Genomic DNA, 23,164 nt, shown 5'->3' on the forward strand with positions numbered 1-23,164 from the left:
AGTAACAGGACCTAATTTACCCTACTACATGAAATAATTACAAATACAGACAAAATGTAAAAAACAATGGTATTCAAGACACTGAATATCAAGTCACTAAGAACAGTGATCCCTGAAAGATGAGAGATAAATGAAATAAAGACAGCTTACTGCCTTGAGAGAGTTTCTGAGCAGTGATGAAAGGAAGCACTCTGACAGAGGGCCACACAAAGGATAACCTCGAGGATTGGCAGAAGGTCTTTCCCCAGTACTCAGTAGTAAACTTGTCAGTGCATGCATGCTAGGAAACTAAAGCCAGGGGGAGAACCAAAAGAAAGGAGTAGAGGGAACAGTGCCTGGTGCTCATAAGGGTCTGTGATTAGTGCCTATTTCTACCAACCAGACTGGAAAGCCTAACAATTCATGGAGCATTAGATTCCATACTCAGAGTGGCCTTGTTTCAGTAAAGTAAATGCTGCTTTTGTACCATTTAACAAATCTGAAATGATCAAACTGTTTCCAAGTAAATTAACTCAATAACAACAAAAATTGAGAAAAATTTTAGAATACAATGATAGGTAGCAATAACATGAAGAAGTTCATGATGCCTGGTACCCAGTAAAAGACTATCAGGTATTTAAAAAAGAAAAACTGTTGGCCAATCAAAATTAATCCAGAACTGACACAGATAATAAAATAATTAGGTCAGGGTATTAAAACAATTATACGGTTGACTCTTGAACAATATGGGTTTGAACAGCACAGGGCCACTTATACTTAGATTTTTTTTTTCAATAAATATGTTGGAAAATTTTTTGGAAACTTGAAAAACTTCCAGACAAACTATTAACCTAGAAATACATTTATAAAATAAAAAGAAAAGTTAGGTATGTCATGAATGCATAAAATATATGTAAATACTAGTCTATTTTATCATTTGCTACTATAAATATAAATAAACTGATATTAAAAAGTTAAAATTTATTAAAACTATGCACACAGACATTTATAGACCATACATAGGGCCATATAGTTGAGAGAAATGTAAACAGATGTAAAGATACAGTTTTCAGATGCCGGGAAGATGTTGACAGAGTAGGATGGAGTGGATTCTAGCTCCCATACTCATGGGTGAAAATCCTGGCAGATCTATAGAGAAGCAGTGCGCTAAACCATTGTTTATACAGCATTTATGAAATTAAAAGAACAGAGATTGTGACGGACTCTGAAACACCAGACAGTGGCAGGTCAGTGGGGTCTCGGGACCGGAGTAAAGACAAAGTGGCGGTGGGGGCCGGAGCCCCTGGCCAGGCAGCCCGTGTGATGCTTCTACGGTCAGGGTCCAGAGCCATCGGTTTGAGACCAGCACTAGAGGTGTCTGCCACAGGAGCCTGGGCACCCAGCAGCCCCAGTGGCCACCAGCGCGGGCCAGCAGCTACCCCGTTCCCCATATAAACAAAGCTGGACAACACCGGGCAGAGACCTGTCTGCTTGCCCGCTTGCATTATCAGGGAGGGTTACAAAGACAGGGGGCCATGTTCAACTGCAGACTCTGTGGTCGTCAGCCTGGGAGAATTGAGAGGCACATTGTCCTCACTGGTCTTGCTGGGGACTGGGCTGGACTGAGAGGCAGGCTGTCTGGAGAGGTTTTGTTTTTTTTTTTTTTTGAAAGTGGACTGAGGTGTTTTCCTGCCAGGGCAGCTTGGCTTGCTTCCCACTCAGCCTTGCAGCGAGTCAGGGGGAAAGCTGAGGCATTTGAGTCCCTGCCATAGGACTGGGAAGCACCCTACTGGTTTGGTTTCTCGGGTCCCAGACAGCCTGGCTGGCCTGCACAGGCGCAGAAGCCTCTGAGTCCCTGCCACAGGATTGGGAAGGACCCTACCAGAACCCAGGGGACCGAAGCAGTTTGGCAAGTGTGCAGGTGCCCACACCCCAGTCTGGTAGCCTGGCTGGTGCTCGCACTTGCGCCGGCATCCCAGCCCACAGAGAGATCCTGCTGCAACCAGAAAAACCAGTATGGACAGTTTGAAACCAACAAGGGAAGAGCTATTTTGTTGTTGTTATTATTATTTCCTCCCTTTTTTTAGTAACTTGTTTTTGCGTTTGTTTAGTAATCTTATATATTTTTTAATTTTATTATTGCTTTATCTTTCTATGCTTTGTTCCTCTCCTTTCTTTTTCCCTGTTTTAGTCCTTTGTCCTTTCTTCTCAAACTTATCACTTTTGCCTCCCTTCTCCTGCCTTTTTGTTTGTTTGTTGCTTTGTTTTCTTTTACCCACAAGAGACACAAACAAATGGGAACTGTGAAAGGACCAGAGTGGGACCCAAAGAGGAGGCATCTCAACAGTAGACAGAGAGGGAAATTTCACTTTCCTATAGCAGAGAAGCCACGAGGTGTTGCATATTTTGTTCATTATTCTCACTTCTTTTATATTTTAATAGTATCTCTGTATTCCTTCTCTTTCTGTATAGGCTTCTTAGTCTTGAGTGGTTATATTGTATTATTAGACAGGCTCCCCCTGTTCTTTCCTCCACAGTGCTTTGATAATAACCCTCTACACTCCACGCCACTTGTTTTCTTTTAGCACACTACCTAAAACTTTATACCCCCTACTCACACAGATCACATAGAGTTTGTTATATGATTGCTGCTCCAATATTAGTGTAAATAATAGCTGATCCATACAACAGTAAATACTTCACAACACAACTCCCAGATCTTAGCCCATTGTACAGGTCCCTGAATTCTATTACTGTAGTGATTAACTCTATTTGCTCAGACACTATACCTATTTACTGTTCCTTACTCTCACCTTACCTCAAAATCTGACCATCTGCAACCTCACTGCTTTCTAGTTCCAACTAACAAGCCTTCTCTTCCCAATAAGAGGCTTATCATTTGTCCATCCTTTTGTAAAAGTCACAAGTTTGGTTGAAGAATATGGGTAAGGGACTTCCGCCAAGATAGAGGCATAGGTGGATATGCGGTGCCTTCTCACACAACCAAGTTTAGAGACAACTTAATATTAGTAACAGAAAACACAGTCAGAACACAGAAAATTGAACTTTTCGGAAGTCTGTTAACAACAAATTCTTCAGCCTGACTGGTAAGGGGCGAAACCAGCAGCTGGTAGAGTGGGGCTGCACAGGAAAACTCGGTCAGACAGACTCAGGCGCGCGGAATCCAGGCACAGGGTTGGACCTAGTGAGCGACCTAGCAAGCGACCAAGCTAGCAACCACTGGGAAACAGCGAGGGAGAATGGCTGCGGGTTGACTGTGGTCGTGCATTGGTGCGCAGATAGACAAGCGAGGGATTGGGTGATTGGACCGGAACCCAGCCGGCCCCCGCCCCCATGTGGCAAGCAGCAGGAGGGCACTGCCATTTCCCTGCTCTGACACCACCTTCACATACAGCGTCAAAACCCAGTGACTCTGAGTAGCCCGACCCAGGTGAACCACCTAAGCCTCTGCTCCTCACCCAGCAGCAAGAAACAGCAGAGGGTACCCCCATTTCCCTGCTCTGACCCCGCCCCCACATACAACTTCACAAACCAGCGACCTGGTAGTCCAAGGCTCTGCTCCTCACACTTAAATGGTGCGAACAGACCAAAACTGGCGCAAGAAGATCTCAAAGCCCCAGAGCCTATAAATCTAAGTGATGAAGAAATAGCAAAACTCTCAGGCGCACAGTTTAAAACACTGGTGATCAGGATGCTCACAAAACTGGTGGATTATAGCCACAAATTAGATAAATATATGAAGGCGAAATAAACTGAAATGAATGGAATTGCACAGGAAACCAATAGCAATGAAAAGGAAACTGGGACTCAAATCAGTGGAGTGGACAAGAAGAAAGCAAATAATGGCCAAACAGAAAAGAGTCAAGAAGCAAGAATTCAAAGAAATGAGGAGAGTCTTAGGAACCTCCAGGATATCTTTAAATGCTCCAACATCCGAATTATAGGGGTACCAGAAGGGGGAAAGGAACAGCCACGAGTGGAAAACTTATTTGAACAAATAATAAAGGAGAACTTCCCCAATCTGGCAAAGGAAATAGACTTCCAGAAAATCCAGGAAGCTCTGAGAGTCCCAAAGAAGTTGGACCCAAGAAGGAACACACCAAGGCACAGCATCATTACATTAGCCAAAATTAAAATGAAGGAGAAAATCCTAGAAGCAGCAAGAGCTAAGGGGACAGTCACCTACAAAGGAGTACCCATCAGACTGTCAGCAGATTTCTCAAAAGAGACCTTACAGGCAAGAAGGGGCTGGAAAGAGGTATTCCAAGTCATGAAATCCAAAGACCTACAACCAAGATTGCTCTATCCAGCAAAATTTTCATTTAGAATGGAAGGACAGATAAAGTGCTTCTCAGATAAGATCAAATTCAAGGAGTTCATCATCACCAAGCCCTTATTGTATGAAATGTTAAAGGGACTTATCTAAGAAAAAGAAGTTAAAGAAACATGAACAGTGAAAGGACAACAAACTCACAGTTATTAACAACCACACCTAAAGAAAAGCAAACTAAAAGGACAGTTAGATCAGGAGTAGAAACATAGAAATGAAGATCTCAAGGAGGGTTAGCAGCAGGGGAGTGGGAGGAGGAGAAGGGGGGAGAAGGTAAAGAAAATAAATAGCATAGACAGTAGATAGAAAATAGATGAGGAGGGGCAAGAATAGCATGGGAAATATAGAATCTAAAGAACTTGAGACACGTGGACATAAACTAAAGGGGGGTAATGGTGGGGACAGGGGGGTAGGGTGGAGGGGAATGAAGTGGGGGAATAGAACAACTGTAACAGCATAATCAATACAAAAATTTTTAAAAAAAGAAGAATATGGGTAACACTACATATAGCCTAAAGATTGCCCATCTCCTCTCTACCAGCTGTGACTGTAAATATCATAAAATACTCTTCTGCTGTCATAAACCATTTTGCCTCCCCCTCCAACCGATTACACATACACAAAAAAAAGGAGTAGGTGGAAAAAAAGAACATCAGGATACCTGAGTCTGCACCACTGAAATTCACAAGTATTATACCACAGGAGTTCACACCATAAACTCAGGGAGTCAGAACAGATCAATTTTAGAAGCTGAGGCTAACAAGAAGAGTCTCACAAACAATGGGAAGATAAAGAAACCATCCCCAAATGAAAGAAAAAGCAGAGGCTTTAGAAAGAATGTAGATGAAATAGAGGCTAATCAAATATCAGATAGTGAATTCAAAGCACTGGTTATCATGAAGTTCAAAGAGCTCACAATGAGCTACCAGAAACTACAGGAGAGCTACAATGATTTCACCGCAAACTATATCAACATGAAAAAGGAAATAGAAACTATCAGCAAGGGACAAGAGGAAATGAAGAATACAATTTATGAATAGAAGAACACAGTAGAAAGTTTCAAAAGTGGAATTGTTGTGGCAGAGGATCGAATTAGCGAGTTGAAGGAAAAAGTAGGAAACATCTCACATAAAGAGCAGGAACATGAAAAGAAGCTCAGAAAGAATGAAGAGGGATTAAGAGAAATGCAAGACAATATGAAACGTAATAATATCCAAATAATAGGAATAGAAGAAGAAGAAGAAGAAGAAGAAGAAGAAGAAGAAGAAGAAGAAGAAGAAGAGGAGGAGGAAGGAGGAGGAGGAGAAGGGATAGAAAACATATTTGAGGGACTTCCGCCAAGATGGAGGCATAGGTGGATGTGCCGTGCCTTCTCACACAACCAAGATTAGAGAAAACTAAATATTAGCAACAGAAAACACAGCCAGAACACAGAAAATTGAACTTTTCGGAACTCCGTTAACAACAAATTCATCAGCCTGACCGGTAAGGGGCGAAACCAGCAGCTGGCGGAGCAGGGTTGCACAGGAGGACTCGGCCAGATACACTCAGGCCTGCGGAATCCAGGCGCAGGGTCAGACCTAGTGAGCGACCCAGCGAGCAACCAGGTGAGCGACTGCAGGGGAGACAGCCGGGCCTGGGGCTGCGTGTTGACTGAGGTCGCGCAGTTGTGCGAGGGTGGACAGGCGAGGGAGTGAGCAGTTGGACCGGGCCAGCAGGTCCCCACGGCAAGCGGCAGTGGAGGGTGCCACCATTTCCCTGCTCTGACCCCACCTCCAAATACAGCGTCATAACCCAGCGACTCTGAGCGGCCCGGCCCAGGTGAACCACCTAAGGCATTGCTCCTCCGCACCCAGCTGTGTGGAGTGGCAAAGGGGGTCGCCATTTCCCCGCTCTGACCACGCCCCCACATGCAGCGTCACAACCCAGCGACCTGGGAATCCAAGGCGCCGCTTCTTAAAGGGCCCGAACAGACCAAGAATGGCGCAGGAGGATCTCAGAGCCCCAGAGCCAATAAATCTAAGCGATGAAGAAATAGCAAAACTCACAGATGCACAGTTTAAAACATTGGTGATCAGGATCCTCACAGAACTGGTTGATTATACCGACAAATTAGACAAATATATGAAGGCGAAACTAATTGAAATGAATGGAATTGCACAGGAAACCTATAGCAATGAAAAGGAAATTGGGACTCCAACCAATGGAGTGGACCAGAAGAAAGCAAATAATGGCCAAACAGAAAAGAGTCAAGAAGCAAGAATTCAAAGAAATGAGGAGAGTCTTAGGAACCTCCAGGACATCTTTAAAGGCTCCAACATCCGAATTATACGGGTACCAGAAAGGGGAAAGGCACAGCTACCAGTGGAAAACTTATTTGAACAAATAATAAAGGAGAATTTCCCCAATCTGGCAAAGAAAATAGACTTCCAGGAAATCCAGGAAGCTCAGAGAGTACCAAAGAAGTTGGACCCAAGATGGAACACACCAAGGCACATCAGAATTACATCAGCCAAGATTAAAATGAAGGAGAGAATCCTAGAAGCAGCAAGAGATAAGGGGACAGTCACCTACAAAGGAGTCCCCAAAGAGACCTTACAGGCAAGAAGGGGCTGGAGAGAGGTATTCCAAGTCATGAAATCTAAAGACGTACAACCAAGATTGCTCTATCCAGCAAAACTTTCATTTAAAATGGAAGGACAGATAAGGTGCTTCTCAGATAAGATCAAATTCAAGGAGTTCATCATCACCAAGCCCTTATTATATGAAATGTTAAAGGGACTTATCTAAGAAAAAGAAGTTAAAGAAACATGAACAGTGAAAGGACAACAAACTCACAGTTATTAACAACCACACCTAAAACGAAAGCAAACAAAAAGGACAGCTAGATCAGGAGTGGAAACATAGAAATGAAGATCTCAAGGAGGGTTAGCAACAGGGGAGTGGGAGGAGGAGAAGGGGGGAGAAGGTACAGAAAATAAGTAGCGTAGACAGTAGATAGAAAATAGATGGGGGGGCAAGAATAGCATGGGAAATATAGAATCTAAAGGACTTGAGACACATGGTCATAAACTAAAGGGGGGGTGATGGTGGGGATGGGGGGTAGGGTGGAGGGGAATAAAGGGGGAATAGAACAACTGTAACAGCATAATCAATTTAAAAATTTAAAAAAATTGTTAAAATGGAAAAAAAAAGAAAACATATTTGAAAGAGTCATGAGAGAAAATTTCCCTAATTTCATGAGAGAAAAAGTCACACAAATCCAGGAATCACAGAGTCCCAATCAAGAGGAACCCAAAGAGGCCCACTTCAAGACACATCATCATTAAAATGGAAAAATTCTAAGACAAAGAGAGAATCTTAAAGGCAGCAAGGGAGAAAAAAGAAATAACATACAAGGGAGCCCCAATAATGTTAGCTACTGACTTCTCAATGAAAACATTCCAAGCAAGAAGAGAATGGCAAGAAATATTCCAAGTAATGAGAACCAGAGGCCTACAACCAAGGCTACTTTACCCAGCAAGTCTCTCAATCAAGATAGAAGGCCAAATAAGGAGCTTCCAAGACAAAAGAAGTCTAAAAGAATATGCCTCCACCAAACCAGCTCTACAAGAAATACTAAAAGGATTGCTTCAAGGAAAGGAAGGAAAAGTGAGAGACAGAGAGGAACACTGGTACAAAAATGGCAATGAATAAGTACCTATCAATAATAACCTTAAATGTAAATGGATTAAATGCTCCAATCAAAAGACACAGAATAGATCAATGGATAAGAAAGCATGACCCTCACATATACTGCCTACAAGAGACCCACCTCAGGACAAAAGATCATCACAGACTAAAAGTGAAGGGCCTGAAACAAATTTTTCAAACAAACGGACAAGAAAAAAAGCTGGGGTAGCAATTCTCATATCAGACAAAATAGACTTCAAAAAGAGGGCAATAAAGAGTAACCCATAAGGTCACTTCATAATACTCAAGGGAAGAATCCACCAAGAAGACATTAACATCATAAATATATATGCACCAAACATAGGAGCACCCAAATATATCAAGGAAATCTTAGAGGACTTCAAGAAAGATATTGACAGCAACACAATTATAGTAGGGGATTTTAACACCTCACTATCAAAAATGGACAGATCTTCCAAACAAAATATCAACAAAGATATTGTGGCATTAAATAACACCCTAGATGAAATGGACTTAACTGATATATATAGAGCCCTTCATCCCAAAGAAGCTAAATACACATTCTTTTCAAATGCACATGGGACATTTTCAAAAATAGACCACATGACAGGACACAAAACGAGCCTCAAAAAATTCAAGAAAATTGAAATTATACCAAGCATCTTCTCTAACCACCAGGGACTGAAGTTGGAAACCACCCCAAAGGAAAAAACCCCAAAGTGCCCCAAATTATGGAGACTGAATGGTATGCTATTAAACAACGAATGGGTCAAGAATGAAATTAGAGAAGAAATCAAAAAGTTTTTGGAAGCAAATGAAAACAAACTTACAACAACCTAAAACTTATGGGACACAGTGAAGGCAGTCCTGAAAGGGAAGTTCATAGCAATACAGGCCTATCTAAAGAAAATAGAAACATTTCAAATAAACAACCCAACCCTACACCTGCAAGAACTCAAGCAACAACATCAAAGACAGCCCAGAGCAAGCAGAAGGAAGCAAATAACCAAGTAGAGCAAAACTAAATGACACAGAGACTAAAAGCACAATTCTAAGGATCAATAAATCCAGGAGTTGGTTCTTTGAGAAGATAAACAAAATAGACAAGCCTTTAAGTAGGCTCATCAAGAAAAGAAGAGAGAGGACACAAATAGACACAATCAGAAATGAAAGAGGAGAGATTACAACTGATACCACAGAAATAGAAGGGATTGTAAGAAATTACTATGAAGAACTGTATGCCAAGAAATTTGAAAACCTAGGAGAAATGGACACATTTCTAGAAAAATACAATCTTCCAAAACTCAATAAAAAAGAAGCAGAAAATCTGAACACACGAATAACAGCAAAAGAAATTGAAGCAGTAATCAAAAAACTCCCATCACAAAAAGCCCTGGACCAGATGCTTTCATAGGAGAATTCTACAAAGCATTTAAGGAAGAGCTAACCCCTATTCTCCACAGACTATTCCAAAAAATCCAGAAGGATGGAAAACTCCCAAACTCCTTTTATGAAGCCAGCATCATCCTAATTCCAAAACCAGACAGAGACACAACAGAGAAAGAGAACTTCAGGCCAATATCACTGATGAACATAGGCACTAAAATTCTCAACAAAATATTGGCAAATCCCATCCAACAATATATCAAAAAGATCATACACCATGATCAAGTGGGATTCATCCCATGGATGCAAGGACGGTTCAACATTTGCAAATCAGTAAATGTAATACATCACATAAACAAAAGCAAAGACAAAAACCACATGATCATATCAATAGATGCTGAAAAAGCTTTGATAAGGTACAGCATCCATTTATCATAAAAACACTCAGCAAAGTGGGAATGGAGGGAGCATTCCCCAATATAATAAAGGCCGTATATGAGAGACCTACATCCAGCATCATATGCAATTGGCAAAAACTAAAAGCTTTTCCACTAATATAAGGAACAAGACAAGGATGTCCACTTTCACCAATTCTATTCAATATAGTTTTGGAAGTTTTAGCCACAGTGATCAGGCAAGAAAAGGAAATACAAGGTATCCAAATAGGAAAGGAGGAAACAAAACTGTCACTGTTTGCAGATGACATGATAGTGTACATGGAAAATCCTATAGACTCTCCCCAAAAACTGCTTGAACTAATAAATGAATTTGTCATATCAGTGGGATACAAGGTCAATATCCAGAAATCAAAGGCATTTTTATATACTAACAATAAATCAGCAGAAGGAGAAATCAAGAAAAAAATATCATTTGATACAGCAAAAAGAAAAAGAAAATATCTGGGAATAAACCTAACTAAGGAGGTAAAAGACCTGTATGCAGAAGACTACATAGCACTTAAGAAAGAAATCAGGGAACACACTAACAAATGGAAACATATACCATGTTCATGGATTGGGAGAATTAACATCATCAAAATGTCCATACTACCCAAAGCAATATACAGATTCAATGCAATACCTATTAAAGTACCAATGGCATATTTCACAGACATAGAACAAACACTTCAAAAATTTATATGGAACCATAAATGACCCCAAATAGCAGCTGCAACTTTAAGAAAGAAGAACAAAGTAGGAGGGATCACAATACCTGATATCAAACTGTATTACAAGGCCACTGTAATCAAAACAGCCTGGTGCTGGCATAAAAACAGGCACATAGACCAATGGAACAGAACAGAGAGCCCAGAAATAAACCCAACTCTCTGTAGTCGATTAATATTTGACAAAGGGGACAGTAACATAAAGTGGAGTAAAGATAGCCTCTTCAAGAAATGGTGTTGGGAGAACTGGACAGCTACGTGCAAAAAAATGAAACTTGAGCACAGACTTACACCATACACCTAAATAAATTCAAGGTGCATAAAAGACTTAAATATAAGCCAGGACACCATTAAAGTCCTAGAGGAGAACATTGGCAGGAAAATGTCAGATATTTCATGCAGCAACATTTTTACTGATATATCCCCTAGAGCAAGAAATATAAAGGAAAAAATAAACAAATGGGATCTCATCAAAATAAAAAGCTTCTGCATGGATAAAGAAAACAGTATTAAATTAAAAAGACAGCATTTAATTAAAAAAACAGTATTTAATTAAAAATTAAATATGTGTGAGAAAACATTTTTGTCAATGATATATCAGACAAAGGTTTAATCTCCAAAATATACAAAGAACTTACATGACTCCACTCTAAGAACACAACCAACACAATTAAAAAATGGGAAAATGATTTGAACAGACAATTCTCCAAGGAGGACATACAGAATATCCAGAGACACATGAACAGATGTTCAATATCGTTAGCTATCAGAGAGATGCAAATTAAAACCACAATGAGATACCACTTTACACCAGTCAGGATGGCTATCATAAACAAAGCAACAAACAACAAATGTTGGAGAGGTTGTGGGGAAAAGGGGTCCTTAGTTCACTGTTGGTGGGATTGCAGACTAATACAACCATTATGAAAAACAGTATGGAATTTTCTCAGAAAAATAAAAATCGACCTGCCTTTTGACCCAGCAATTCCACTGCTAGGATTATACCCCAAGAATCCTAAAACATCAATTTCAAAGAACCTATGCACCACAATGTTCATAGCAGCACAATTTACAATAGCCAAGAGTTGGAAGCAACCTAGGTGCCCATCAGTAAATGAATGGATCCAAAAATTGTGGTATATATACACCATGGAATTTTATGCAGCAGAGAGAAAGAAGGAGCTACTACCTTTTGCAACAACATGGATGGAACTGGAAAGCATTATGCTGAGTGAAATAGGCCAGGCATTGAAGGACAAATACCATATGATCTCACCTTTGACAGGAAGCTAAAGAATAAAACAAATAAGCAAATAGAATAAAAACAAAGACACTGAAATAGAGAACAAGTGGGCAGCGACCAGAGGGGAGAGGGAAGGGAACTTAAGGGGAAAAAGGGGGAGGGATTTTGAGGAACAAGTATGAATGACACAGAGATGAGGACTTGGGGGGGGAATGGGAGGGAGGGGGGAGACCGGGCGGGGGGGGGGGGGAAGAGGGAAAAAAATGTACTTGAAAAGTAACCAAATAAAATTATAAAAAAAAAAAAAAAAAAAAAAGACTTATTCAGTACCTACCATGTGAGTCACTATGCTAGGCTTTGGAAAAAAATAAAATTTTGTAAGTAATTCTATCAAATATTATCAGATTAAATACTCAATTTTTTATCTCTACATTAGTTATGAATGTTCCAATAAATGTTTCAAATAAAAAAAAAATATCAAAGAACCTATGCATCACAATGTTCATAGCAGCACAATTTACAATAGCCAAGAGTTGAAAGCAACCTAGGTGCCCATCAGTAAATGAATGGATGAATAAAATGTGGTACATATACACAATGGAATTCTATGCAGCAGAGAGAAAGAAGGAGCTACTACCTTTTGCAACAACATGGATGGAACTGAAAAGCATTATGCTGAGTGAAATAGGCCAGGTGCTGAAAGACAAATACCATATGATCTCACCTTTAACAGGAAGCTAAACAACAAAACAAACAAGCAAGCAGAATAAAAACAAAGACACTGAAATAGAGAACAAGGGGACAGAGACCAGAGGGGAGAAGGAAGGGAAGTTAAGGGGAAAAAGGGGGATGGATTTGGAAGAACAAATAGGAAGGACACAGGGACAAGAACTAAGGGGGTTGCAAATGGGAGGGAGGTAGGGAGCAAGGGGCGGGGGAGGCTGGGTTGGGAGAAATAGGCAAAAAACTGTACTTGAAAAATAACTAAATAAAATTAAAAAAAATCAAAACAAAAAAAGATACAGTTTTCAATCATAACTACATAAAATAATGCAATCTATACTGCTGGAATAATTGTGTAGTCACCTTCTGTTACTATTACAGTGAGCTTGAGTGCTGTGAGAATCCCCGTAAAACATTGTATGACACCAATCATTTCTAGGAGAGCAGTTCACCTCTCTAGTAAATTTGATATGGAAATAAATGTGATCTCTAGAAGTTCTCACATATTTTTCATCATGTTAAGTGCAATACTATAAACCTTGAATACTATGGGACCCATATAAAATGCAACCAGTGGTGCTGGAATCAGAGAAAAGTCATGATGTTATGAGAAAAAGTTGCATTGCTTGGTATGCATAGAGACTAAGGTCTGCAGCTGTGGTTGCCCTCCATTTCAAGATAAATGATGGAAGGAACTGGAGAGCATTATTCTAAGTGAAATAAGCCAGGCAGTGAAAGACAAATACCATATGATCTCACCTATAAGTGGAACTTAATCAATAAAACAAGCAAGCAAAATATAACCAGAGACATTGACATAAAGAACAAACTGACAGTAACCAGAGGTTGAGGGGGGTGGTAATAGGGGAAAGAAGGGGAAGAGTTGTCAAGGAATATTTACAAAGGACCCATGGACAAAGCCAAAGGGGGGTAGGGTTGGCTGTGGGAGGTAAAGAGTGGGGTGGGGGTGGAAAAATGGAGACAACTAAATTTGAACAACAGTAAAAAAAAAAAGCTTAAAAAGAAAGAAAGGTAAATGAATCCAAGGGAAGCACCACGTTAAAAAAAAGAAAAGAAAATTCATGAAGCTGTCACTGTAGCTACATTACCAGGTGAAAAAACCTTGCACTCTTTGTAAAATAACTTTTTATCTCATATTGAAAATGCAGCTCTTATGTGGGTGCAGGATTGCTATAAGTGATGTATAACTATAGATTCTAATGTGATTCAAGAAAAAGTGAAGTCATTATATGACAAGTTAAAACAAAAGGAAGAGGAAGGGTTTACAACTGGAGAATTCAATGCCAATAAAGAATAGTTTGATAATTTTAGAAAGAGGTTTGGCTTAAAAACATCAAGATAACAGGAGGAACAGCTTTTGCTGACCAGAAGGCAGCAGATGAGTTTCTAGGTGCCATTAAGAAAATTGTTGAGAAGAAAAGTAATCTGTCTGAACAGGTTTTTAATTCAGATGGAAGTGCCCTATTCTGGAAAAAAAAATGCCAGTAAGGATATTTTTTACTGAAGAAAAAAATGAGCATCAAGATTTAAGGCACAAAAGGGATAGGCTAACCCTACTGTTTTGTGCAAATGAAATTGGGTTTATGATCAAGACCATTCCTATCTATAAAGCTGCTAATCCCTGAGCTTTTAAGGGAAAAGACAAACACCCACTGCCAGCCTTTTGTTTGTACAACAAGAAGGCCTGGACAATGAGAACGCTTTTTCTGAATTGGTTCCACTGATGCATTGTCCCTGAAGTCAAGAGTACCTTGCTAGTAAGGGACTGCCTTTTAAAAAAAATTGTTGTTCAAATACAATTTTCTTCATTTTCACTGCACCACACCCCCCTGCCCCTACCCATCACCACCTCCCACCCTAGAACCTATTGCCTTTGACTTTGTCTATGTGTCCTTCATATATATGTTCCTTGATGGCTCTTCTCCTATTTTCTGCTGTTATCCCTCTTCCCCCTCCCCTCTGGTTACTGTCAGTTTGTTCTTTATTTCAAAGTGTCTGGTTATATTTTTCTTTCTTGTTTGTTTTGATGATTAGGTTCCACTTATAGGTGAGATCATAGGGTATTTGTGTTTCACTGCCTGGACTATTTCACTTAGCATAATGCTCTCCAGTTCCATCCGTGCTGTAAAGGACCTGAAAAGGGACTGTCTTTTAAAATACTTTTGATGTTGGATAATGCCTGTGGCCATCCAGAATCCCATGAGTTTGACACTGAGGTAATCAAAGTGGTCTACTTGCCCTGAGCACTTCTCTAATTCAGCCTCTAGATCAGGGGGTCATAAGGACCTTTAAGTCTCAATACACACATTACTCTACAGAACAGGTTGTCAATGCTGTGGAAGAGAACTTTGACAGAGAGAACATAATGAAATTCTGGGAGAAATAAATCATTGCATATTCCATCATTATAGAAAAAGCCATTGAAGCCATCAAGCATGAAACAACAAATTCCTGCTGGAGAAAACTGTGCCCAGATATACATGGATTCACAGGATTTACAACAGAACCAATCAGTGAAATCATAAAAGAGACTGTGGTTGTGGCAAGAAAAAAGTTGGGGAGGGGTGAAGGGTTTCCAGGTATGGGTCTTGGAGAAGTTCAAGAGTTAACTGACACCATGCCAGAGGAATTAACAGAAGACAACTTGATGGAGATGCGTGCTTCCTAACTAGTACCAGATGATGAGGAAGAAGATGTGGAAGAAGCAGCGATAGAAAACAAATTGACATTAGACAATCTGGCAGAAGTGTTTTAATTATTCAAGACTGTTTTTGACTTATTTTATGAAATTGATCCTTCTATAATACAAGCACTGTAACTAAAACAAATTGTGGAAGAAGGATTGGATGCTGTATAGAAACATTCTTAGAGAAACAAAAAAAATGTCTGACAGAACTTTTCCATAAAGTTATACTCAGTAACTGCCTCTCCTGCTTTCCTTCCTCCTCCCCCACCTCTTCCACCTTTGCCACTCTGGAAAGAGCAAGACCAACTCCTCCTTTTCCTCCTTCCCCTCTGCCTACTCAGTGTGAAGATGATAATAATGAGGACCTTTATGATGATTTGTTTAATGATGAATAGTAAATAACAATCATGCCATACAGGTAGTAAACTTATCTGTTGTATATGCATATGTGTTCATGTGAAAATCTAATAGCTGTACAGCAAGAACTGTATGAGACATTTTTTTTCATTATATTATTGCCTACATATTTACCATATAGAACATCATGTGTAAAACTTGCACTGAAGTGGATAGGATATTCTTTTTTTGTTATCAATGTTTTATTTTTTATAATATATTTTATTGATTATGCCATTACAGTTGTCCCATTTCCCCCCTTCATTCCCCTCCAACCTGCACATCCCCTCCCCTCCACATTATGCCCCTTTAGTTAATGTTCTTTAGCTTCTGCATTTTCCACACTACTCTTTCCCTCCCCCTGTCTATTTTCTCCCCACCGTCTATGCTATTTATTCTCTGTATCTTCTCCCCTTCTCTCCTCCTCCCACTCCCCTGTTGCTAACCCTACATGTGATCTCCATTTCTGTGGCTCCACTCCTGTGCTAGCTGTCTGCTTAGTTTGCTTTTGTTTTAGGTGTAGTTGTTAATAACTGTGAGTTTGTTGTCCTTTCACTGTTCATATTTTTTAAACTTCTTTTTCTTAGATAAGTCCCTTTAATATTTCATATAATAAGGGCTTGGTGATGATGAACTCCTTGAATTTGAGCTTATCCAAGAAGCACTTTAACTGTCTTTCCACTTTAAATGAAAGCTTTGCTGGATAGAGCAATCTTGGATGTAGGTCCTTCCCTTTCATGACTTGGAATACTTTGTTCCAGCCCCTTCTTGCCTGTAAGGTCTCTTTTGAGAAATCAGCTGACAGTCTGATGGGAACCCGTTTGTAGGTGACTGTCCCCTTATCTCTTGCTGCTTCTAGGATTCTCTCCTTCATTATAATCTTGGCTAATGTAATGATGATGTGCCTTGGTGTGTTCCTTCTTGGGTCCAACTTCTTTGGGACTCTCTGAGCTTCCTGGATTTTCTGGAAGTCTATTTCCTTTGCCAGATTGGGGAAGTTCTCCTTTATTATTTGTTCAAATAAGTTTTCCATTCATGGCTGTTCCTCTTCCCCTTCTGGTACCCCTATAATTCAGATGTTGGAACGTTTAAAGATATCCTGGAGGTTCCTAAGCCTCTCCTCATTTTGTTGAATTCTCGTTTCTTCATCCTTTTCTGTTTGGTCATTTTTTTCTTCCTTCTGGTCCACTCCCTTGATTTGAGTCCCGGTTTCCTTTCCATCAGTATTGGTTCCCTGTGTGTTTTCCTTCATTTCACTTAGTGTAGCCTTCATTTGTTCATTTATTTCACAACCAAAATTAACCAGTTTTGTGAGCATCCTGATCACCAGTGTTATGAACTGTGGATCTGATAGGTTGGCTATCTCTTGGTCACTGAGAAGTATTGGCTCTGGGACTTTGATTTGTTCTTCCATTTGAGCCACAACTTTTTGGTCTGGTCATGCCTGTTATGTATGAGGAGTGGGCCTTAGGTGTTCACTAGGGTGGGGCAATACAGTTGCAGGGTTGTGATACTGTATGTGGTGGCAGGGTCAGAGAAGAAATAATGGAGCTTGCTCTCCTTGTATTTGTCTCTTTCACTGCCTCCCACAAGCAAATTGGGCCCTTCTGGTGCTGGTTCCCAGGTGAGTGGGCTTGTGTATATTCTAGGACCCTGTGGGTCTCTCCAACGAACTCCCCCATGAGGCCAGGAGTCTCTCCCAGCACCTCAGCCCCCACAAGTGTTTTCAATTGGTGCTTTTAGGCTTTATTTCCCAATGCTGGGGCCCTGGGCTGTGTGGTCTGTCTTGCTGCTCATTTTTTGCCTGGTTTATCTGTGTCTCTATGCGTGACCAGCAGCCTTGTGCACCTCACTGGATCTGCTCGTTTCCTCCCCACACCTGGGGTCTGCTAGCTCCACGCTGCCTGTGCGCCCAGGTCTCCCAGCCATCACTTTTTCCTGCCTTGACCCCTCTCTGCTGGCCACCAACTCCACCCCTCTTACTGGTTTGGGCCAATAGTTGGACTTCCATACAGTTCAATTTTCTGTGTGTTCTGGTTGCATTTTTGTTTCTAAATCTTTGTTGTCCTTAATTTTGGTTATGCAAGGAAACACAGTATTTCCACCTATGCCTCCATCTTGGCCAGAAGTCCACATATTCTCATATAAGCACAAGGTAAGTGATATTTAATATAAAATTGTAATGTGGCAGTTTTCTTACTGCCTTATAGTCTTGCTTTCTAATAGTTATATTACTCTATAATGTACTCCTCTCTCTCATAATTGGAGAAACTGCATATCAGCCTATCACCAAAGGTATGTGTTTTAAAAAAAATGTAGTAATGTTTCAGTACTGTATTGTGATCATGACTGTAATATTGTATGTCATAAAATTTGTATAACAACTTATTCATTACTGTATAGGCTAGGCTATCATGAAGTAATCATATCCATTATAGTAGGCTATCATAAAGCAATCATATTTCAGCTTCTTTGTTATTGCTAAATGTTTATACCTATAAATAAATACAAATGTATTTTTGACATTACATTTTCATTTTCATGTCTAGTGTTAGTAATGCTTATAACATCTATGGTGTTTGCATCATATAAAGCATTGTTGATGTAGGTAATGACAGATGACTTATCTTGTAAGCAGAAGACATAAACTTGTGGTATCAATAAATACAGTATAGTACTGTAACTAACTTCTTTATAAATTTCTTAATAACATTTTCTTTTTTCTAGCTTACTTTATTGTAAGAATACAGAGTATAATACATATAACATACAAATTTTATTTAATTAATTATTTATATTATTGATAAGGTTTCCAGTCAATAGTAGGCTATTAGTTGTTAAGTTTTGGGGAACTCAAAAGTTATGCATGAATTTTTGATTCTGTGTGGGTCAGCTCATATTGTTCAAGGGTCAACTTTAATTGTATTGTATATGTGCAGAAGTTAAAGTAGAGACTCAAATCAAACTTTTTTTAATTTAAATTTTTTATTGATTATACCATTACAGTTGTTCTATTCCCCCCTTCATTCCCCTCCACCCTACCCCCCTTCCCCCACCATTACCCCCCTTTAGTTTATGACCATGTGTCTCAAGTTCTTCAGATTCTATATTTCCCATACTATTCTTGCCCCCCATCTATTTTCTGTCTACCATCTATGCTACTTATTTTCTGTACTTTCTCCCCCCTTCTCCTCCTCCCACTCCCCTGTTGCTAACCCTCCATGAGATCTTCATTTCTATGTTTCCACTCCTGATCTAGCTGTCCTTTTAGTTTGCTTTTGTTTTAGGTGTAGTTGTTAATAACTGTGAGTTTGTTGTCCTTTTACTGTTCATGTTTTTTAACTTCTTTTTCTTAGATAAGTCCCCTTAACGTTTCATATAATAAGGGCTTGGTGATGATGAACTTCTTGAATTTGATCTTATCTGAGAAGCACTTTATCTGTCCTTCCATTCTAAATGAAAGTTTTGCTGGATAGAGTAATCTTGGTTGTAGGTCTTTGGATTTCATGACTTGGAATACCTCTTTCCAGCCCCTTCTTGCCTGTAAGGTCTCTTTTGAGAAATCAGCTGACAGTCTGATGGGAACCTGTTTGTAGGTGACTGTCCCCTTATCTCTTGCTGCTTCTAGGATTCTCTCCTTCATTATAATTTTGGCTAATGTAATGATGATGTGCCTTGGTGTGTTCCTTCTTGGGTCCAACTTCTTTGGGACTCTCTGAGCTTCCTGGATTTCCTGGAAGTCTATTTTCTTTGCCAGATTGGGGAAATTCTCCTTTATTATTTGTCCTAATAAGTTTTCCATTCATGGCTGTTCCTCTTCCCCTTCTGGTACCCTATAATTCAGATGTTGGAGCATTTAAAGATGTCCTAGAGGTTCCTAAGTCTCTCCTCATTTCTTTGAATTCTTGCTTCTTGACTCTTTTCTGTTTGGCCATTATTTGCTTTCTTCTTGTCCCCTCCACTGATTTGAGTCCCAGTTTCCTTTTCATCGCTATTGGTGTCCTGTGCAATTCCATTCATTTCCATTAGTTTCGCCTTCATATGTTTCTCCAATTTGTGGCTATAATCAACCAGATCTGTCAGCATCCTGATCAGCAGTGTTTTGAAGTGTGCGTCTGAGAATTTTGCTATTTCTTCATCACTTAGATTTATAGGCTCTGGGGCTTTGAGATCTTCTTGAGCCATTTTTGGTTTGTTTGTGCCCATTAAGTATGAGGAGTGGAGCCTTGGACTCCCAGGTCACTGGGTTGTGATGCTGTATGTGGAGGCGGGGTCAGAGCGGGGAAATGGTGGCCCCCTCTGCTGCTGCTAGCTGCTGAGGCCTGCTGGGTCTCGTCTAACCACCCACTCCCTGGCTGGTTTATCTGTGCACAAATGCGCGACCACAGTCAAATCTCGGCCCTGCTCCCTCACTGGTTCCCTGCAGTCGTTCGCTGGGTCGCTCACTAGGTCCACCCATTGCAATCCTGTGCCTGGGTTCTGCACGCCTGAGTCTGTCTGACTGAGTTTTCCTGTGTAACCCTGCTCCAACAGCTGCTGGTTTCACCCCTCTTACCGGTCAGGCTGAAGAATTTGTTGTTATCAGACTTCCGAAAAGTTCAATTTTCTGTGTTCTGGCTGTGTTTTCTGTGCTGATATTTAGTTGACTCTAAACTTGGTTGTGTGAGAAAGCAAGGCATCTCCACCTATGCCTTCATCTTGGCGGAAGTCCTCAAATCAAACTTTTAGGGATGAAAACTACAATGTCAGATAAAAATATAATTAGTGACAAAATTAGGCTTTGCAGAAGAAAAGATTAGTGAACTTGAAGATATGGTAATAGAAATCATGTAAAATTAAAGACAGAGATAAAAAAATAATAAAGTAAATGACTAGTGTATCAGTAAGCTATGAGAAACTTCAATTGGTATAATAAATGTATGATTAATGTTCCCAAATGGGAAGTAGGACAATAAAGAAAAGATATTTGAAAGAGTAATGACTGAAAAATTTCATAATGTGATATAAACTATAAAACCATATGCAAAAATATCAATAAACCTCAAGTAGAAGAAACATGAAGAAAATGACACCAGGGTACATCAAATTGCATAAATCAGTTATGAAAAAAATTCTTAAAAGGAGCCAGAGAAAAAAGACATGTTCATACACAGGAATAAAGGTAAGAATAATCATTTTCTGTTGGAAACAATGCAATTAACAGTACATTGGACATGCATCTTCTAAACACAGGAACAATAGAGGGAGGGCTGCTACTCTAAAACTAACTAAAAACAAAGGCAAAATAAAGAAAAAATTATATTTACAAAAGTTGAAAAAATCAGTCCCCATTGAAATTACACTATTATACAAAGGAATGAAGAAGACTGGAAATAGTAACTACATAAAAATATCAATTTTTAAAATCATTTAAATTTCCTTAAAAGCTAATTGATAATTTTAACATAAGTTTACAATATAAATATAAGTAAAGTGTACGAGAAAAGTAGCATAAAATTCAGCAGGGGAGAAATGGAAGTAAATTATTAGGAAGTTCTTCCATATAACTGAAGTGGCATAATATCCCTTGAAATAAACTAAGAAAAGTGATATGTACTAAAAATCCTAGAGCTATGACTAAAAGAACAAAATGATGAGTTGTAATTAATAAGCCAACAAAAGAGATAAAATAAAATAATAAAAATATTGAATTAAACAAAAATAAATAAACAGATAAAACAAATAAAAAACAAGTAGCAAGATGCTAGATTTAAACATACCATATCAATAAATACATTCAATGCAAATTATCTTAACATGCTAATTAAAAGATGGAGGTTTCCAGATTGGATAACAAAGCATGGTTCAATTATATGTTACCTTAAAAAAATATATTTCAAAAATATAGTTGCAAATAGGTAAAAATCAAAAGGATGGGAAAATATATACCATGCTAACACAAGAAAAAAGAAATATGAAGTAGCTATAGTAATGTAGATTTCAGAACCACAAATATTACCAGGAATAAAAGAGGTCAATTCAACAAGAAGAAATAATCTTAAACATTTGTGCACCTAATAACAGAACATCAAAATACATGAGGCAGAAACTGATAGAAATTCAAGGAGACATAGATAAATTTACAATCACAATCTAACATTTTTAATGCCCCAATCTCAATAATTGACAGAATAAGTAGAAAAAATCAGCAACAATAAAGTTTAAGTAACACTATCCACAAAGTTAATTTCATATATATAGAACATTCAACCCAATAGTGGCAAATACACACCATTTTATAGTGTATGTGGGACAAGATAGACCATATTCTGAGCTATAAAATCTGCGAAATACCTGGAGAATTCACTAGCATCTGAGAAATAAATAGCACATGGTCCAAGGAAGAAATTAAACGAAAAAGTACAGTCTTCCGAACTGAATAAAAATGAAAATGTAACATTTTAACAGTTGTGGAGTATTAGTAAAGCAGTACGTGGAGGTAAATTTACAACACTGAATATTTATATTAGAAAAGAAGAATTGTTTCAAATCAATGTCCTTAGTTTTCACCTTAAGAAACTAGGAAAAGAAGAGCAAATTAAACACAAAGGAAGCAGAATAAAGGAAGTACAAAGGATCAGTTTAGAAATAATATAGATAATTAATTTAAAAAGTCAATGAACCCAAAAGCTGATTCTTTAAGAAGATTAATATCACAAAATGTGCTTTGTAGGGATTCCCAGAGAAATAGAACAAATAGGAGACAATCTATACCTGTACATATCTATATCTATATCTATATCTATATCTATATCTATATCTATATCTATCATCTATATCTATACCTATGTGTTTGTCATGTCTGCAAAATCCCTCACATCATCATCTAGGTTGGTGTTTGAGGTGTGTGTATACTATAAAATGACCACTATTACTTCTTCTGTCTTTGAGAGATAATATCTCTTATGGCCTATCCTGACTGGAAACATACGAGAAATGGGATACTAGGGAGTATAGATTAGTCTAGCCCAGATGACATATCAAAAGCCATCACAAATAAGTAGGTTTTATCTCAGGACTGCAAGGATTGATAATTTGAAAAATATCAATCAATGCAATTCACTATATTAATAGATTACATGAGAAAATCCATACTATCTCCTCAGTAGAGACAGGAAAACCACTTATAAAAAATTACATCCATTCTGATAAAAAATAATATTAGAAAACTAGGAATAAAGGGAAGTTTCTCAAGCCTACAGATGATATCATGTTTAATGGTGAAATACTGAATTATTTTTCTTAAGGTCAGCAATAAGACGGCATATTCACTTTCACCACTTCTTTTTTTAAACTATATTTTACTGATTATGCTATTACAGTTGTCCCATTTTTTCCCCTTTATTCCTTGCCACCCTGTACTCTCCCTTCCACCAGCATTCCCACACCTTAGTTCATGTACATGGGTCATACATATAAGTTCTTTGGCTTCTTCATTTCCTTATACTGTTCTTAACCACCCCCTGTCTGTTTTGTACTTAC

The 23,164-nt window shown here is 38.9% G+C and overlaps 1 protein-coding gene across 1 annotated transcript in view; it reads left to right on the forward strand.

Moving 5' to 3' along the window:
* The window catches only part of KLF15 (KLF transcription factor 15), a 76,857-nt gene that overhangs the window by 46,526 nt on the left and 7,167 nt on the right, over positions 1–23,164 (forward strand). The window contains exon 3 of the mRNA XM_053670242.1: positions 17,731–17,798. Within this exon, the coding sequence (XP_053526217.1) occupies positions 17,731–17,791 (61 nt within the window). The 3' untranslated portion in view covers positions 17,792–17,798. The remainder of the gene's footprint in view (positions 1–17,730; positions 17,799–23,164) is intronic.

The sequence above is a fragment of the Artibeus jamaicensis genome, unplaced genomic scaffold (genome assembly GCF_021234435.1).
Source record: "Artibeus jamaicensis isolate MK-2021 breed Jamaican fruit bat unplaced genomic scaffold, CSHL_Jam_final contig_558, whole genome shotgun sequence".
NCBI classification, from domain to species: domain Eukaryota; kingdom Metazoa; phylum Chordata; class Mammalia; order Chiroptera; family Phyllostomidae; genus Artibeus; species Artibeus jamaicensis.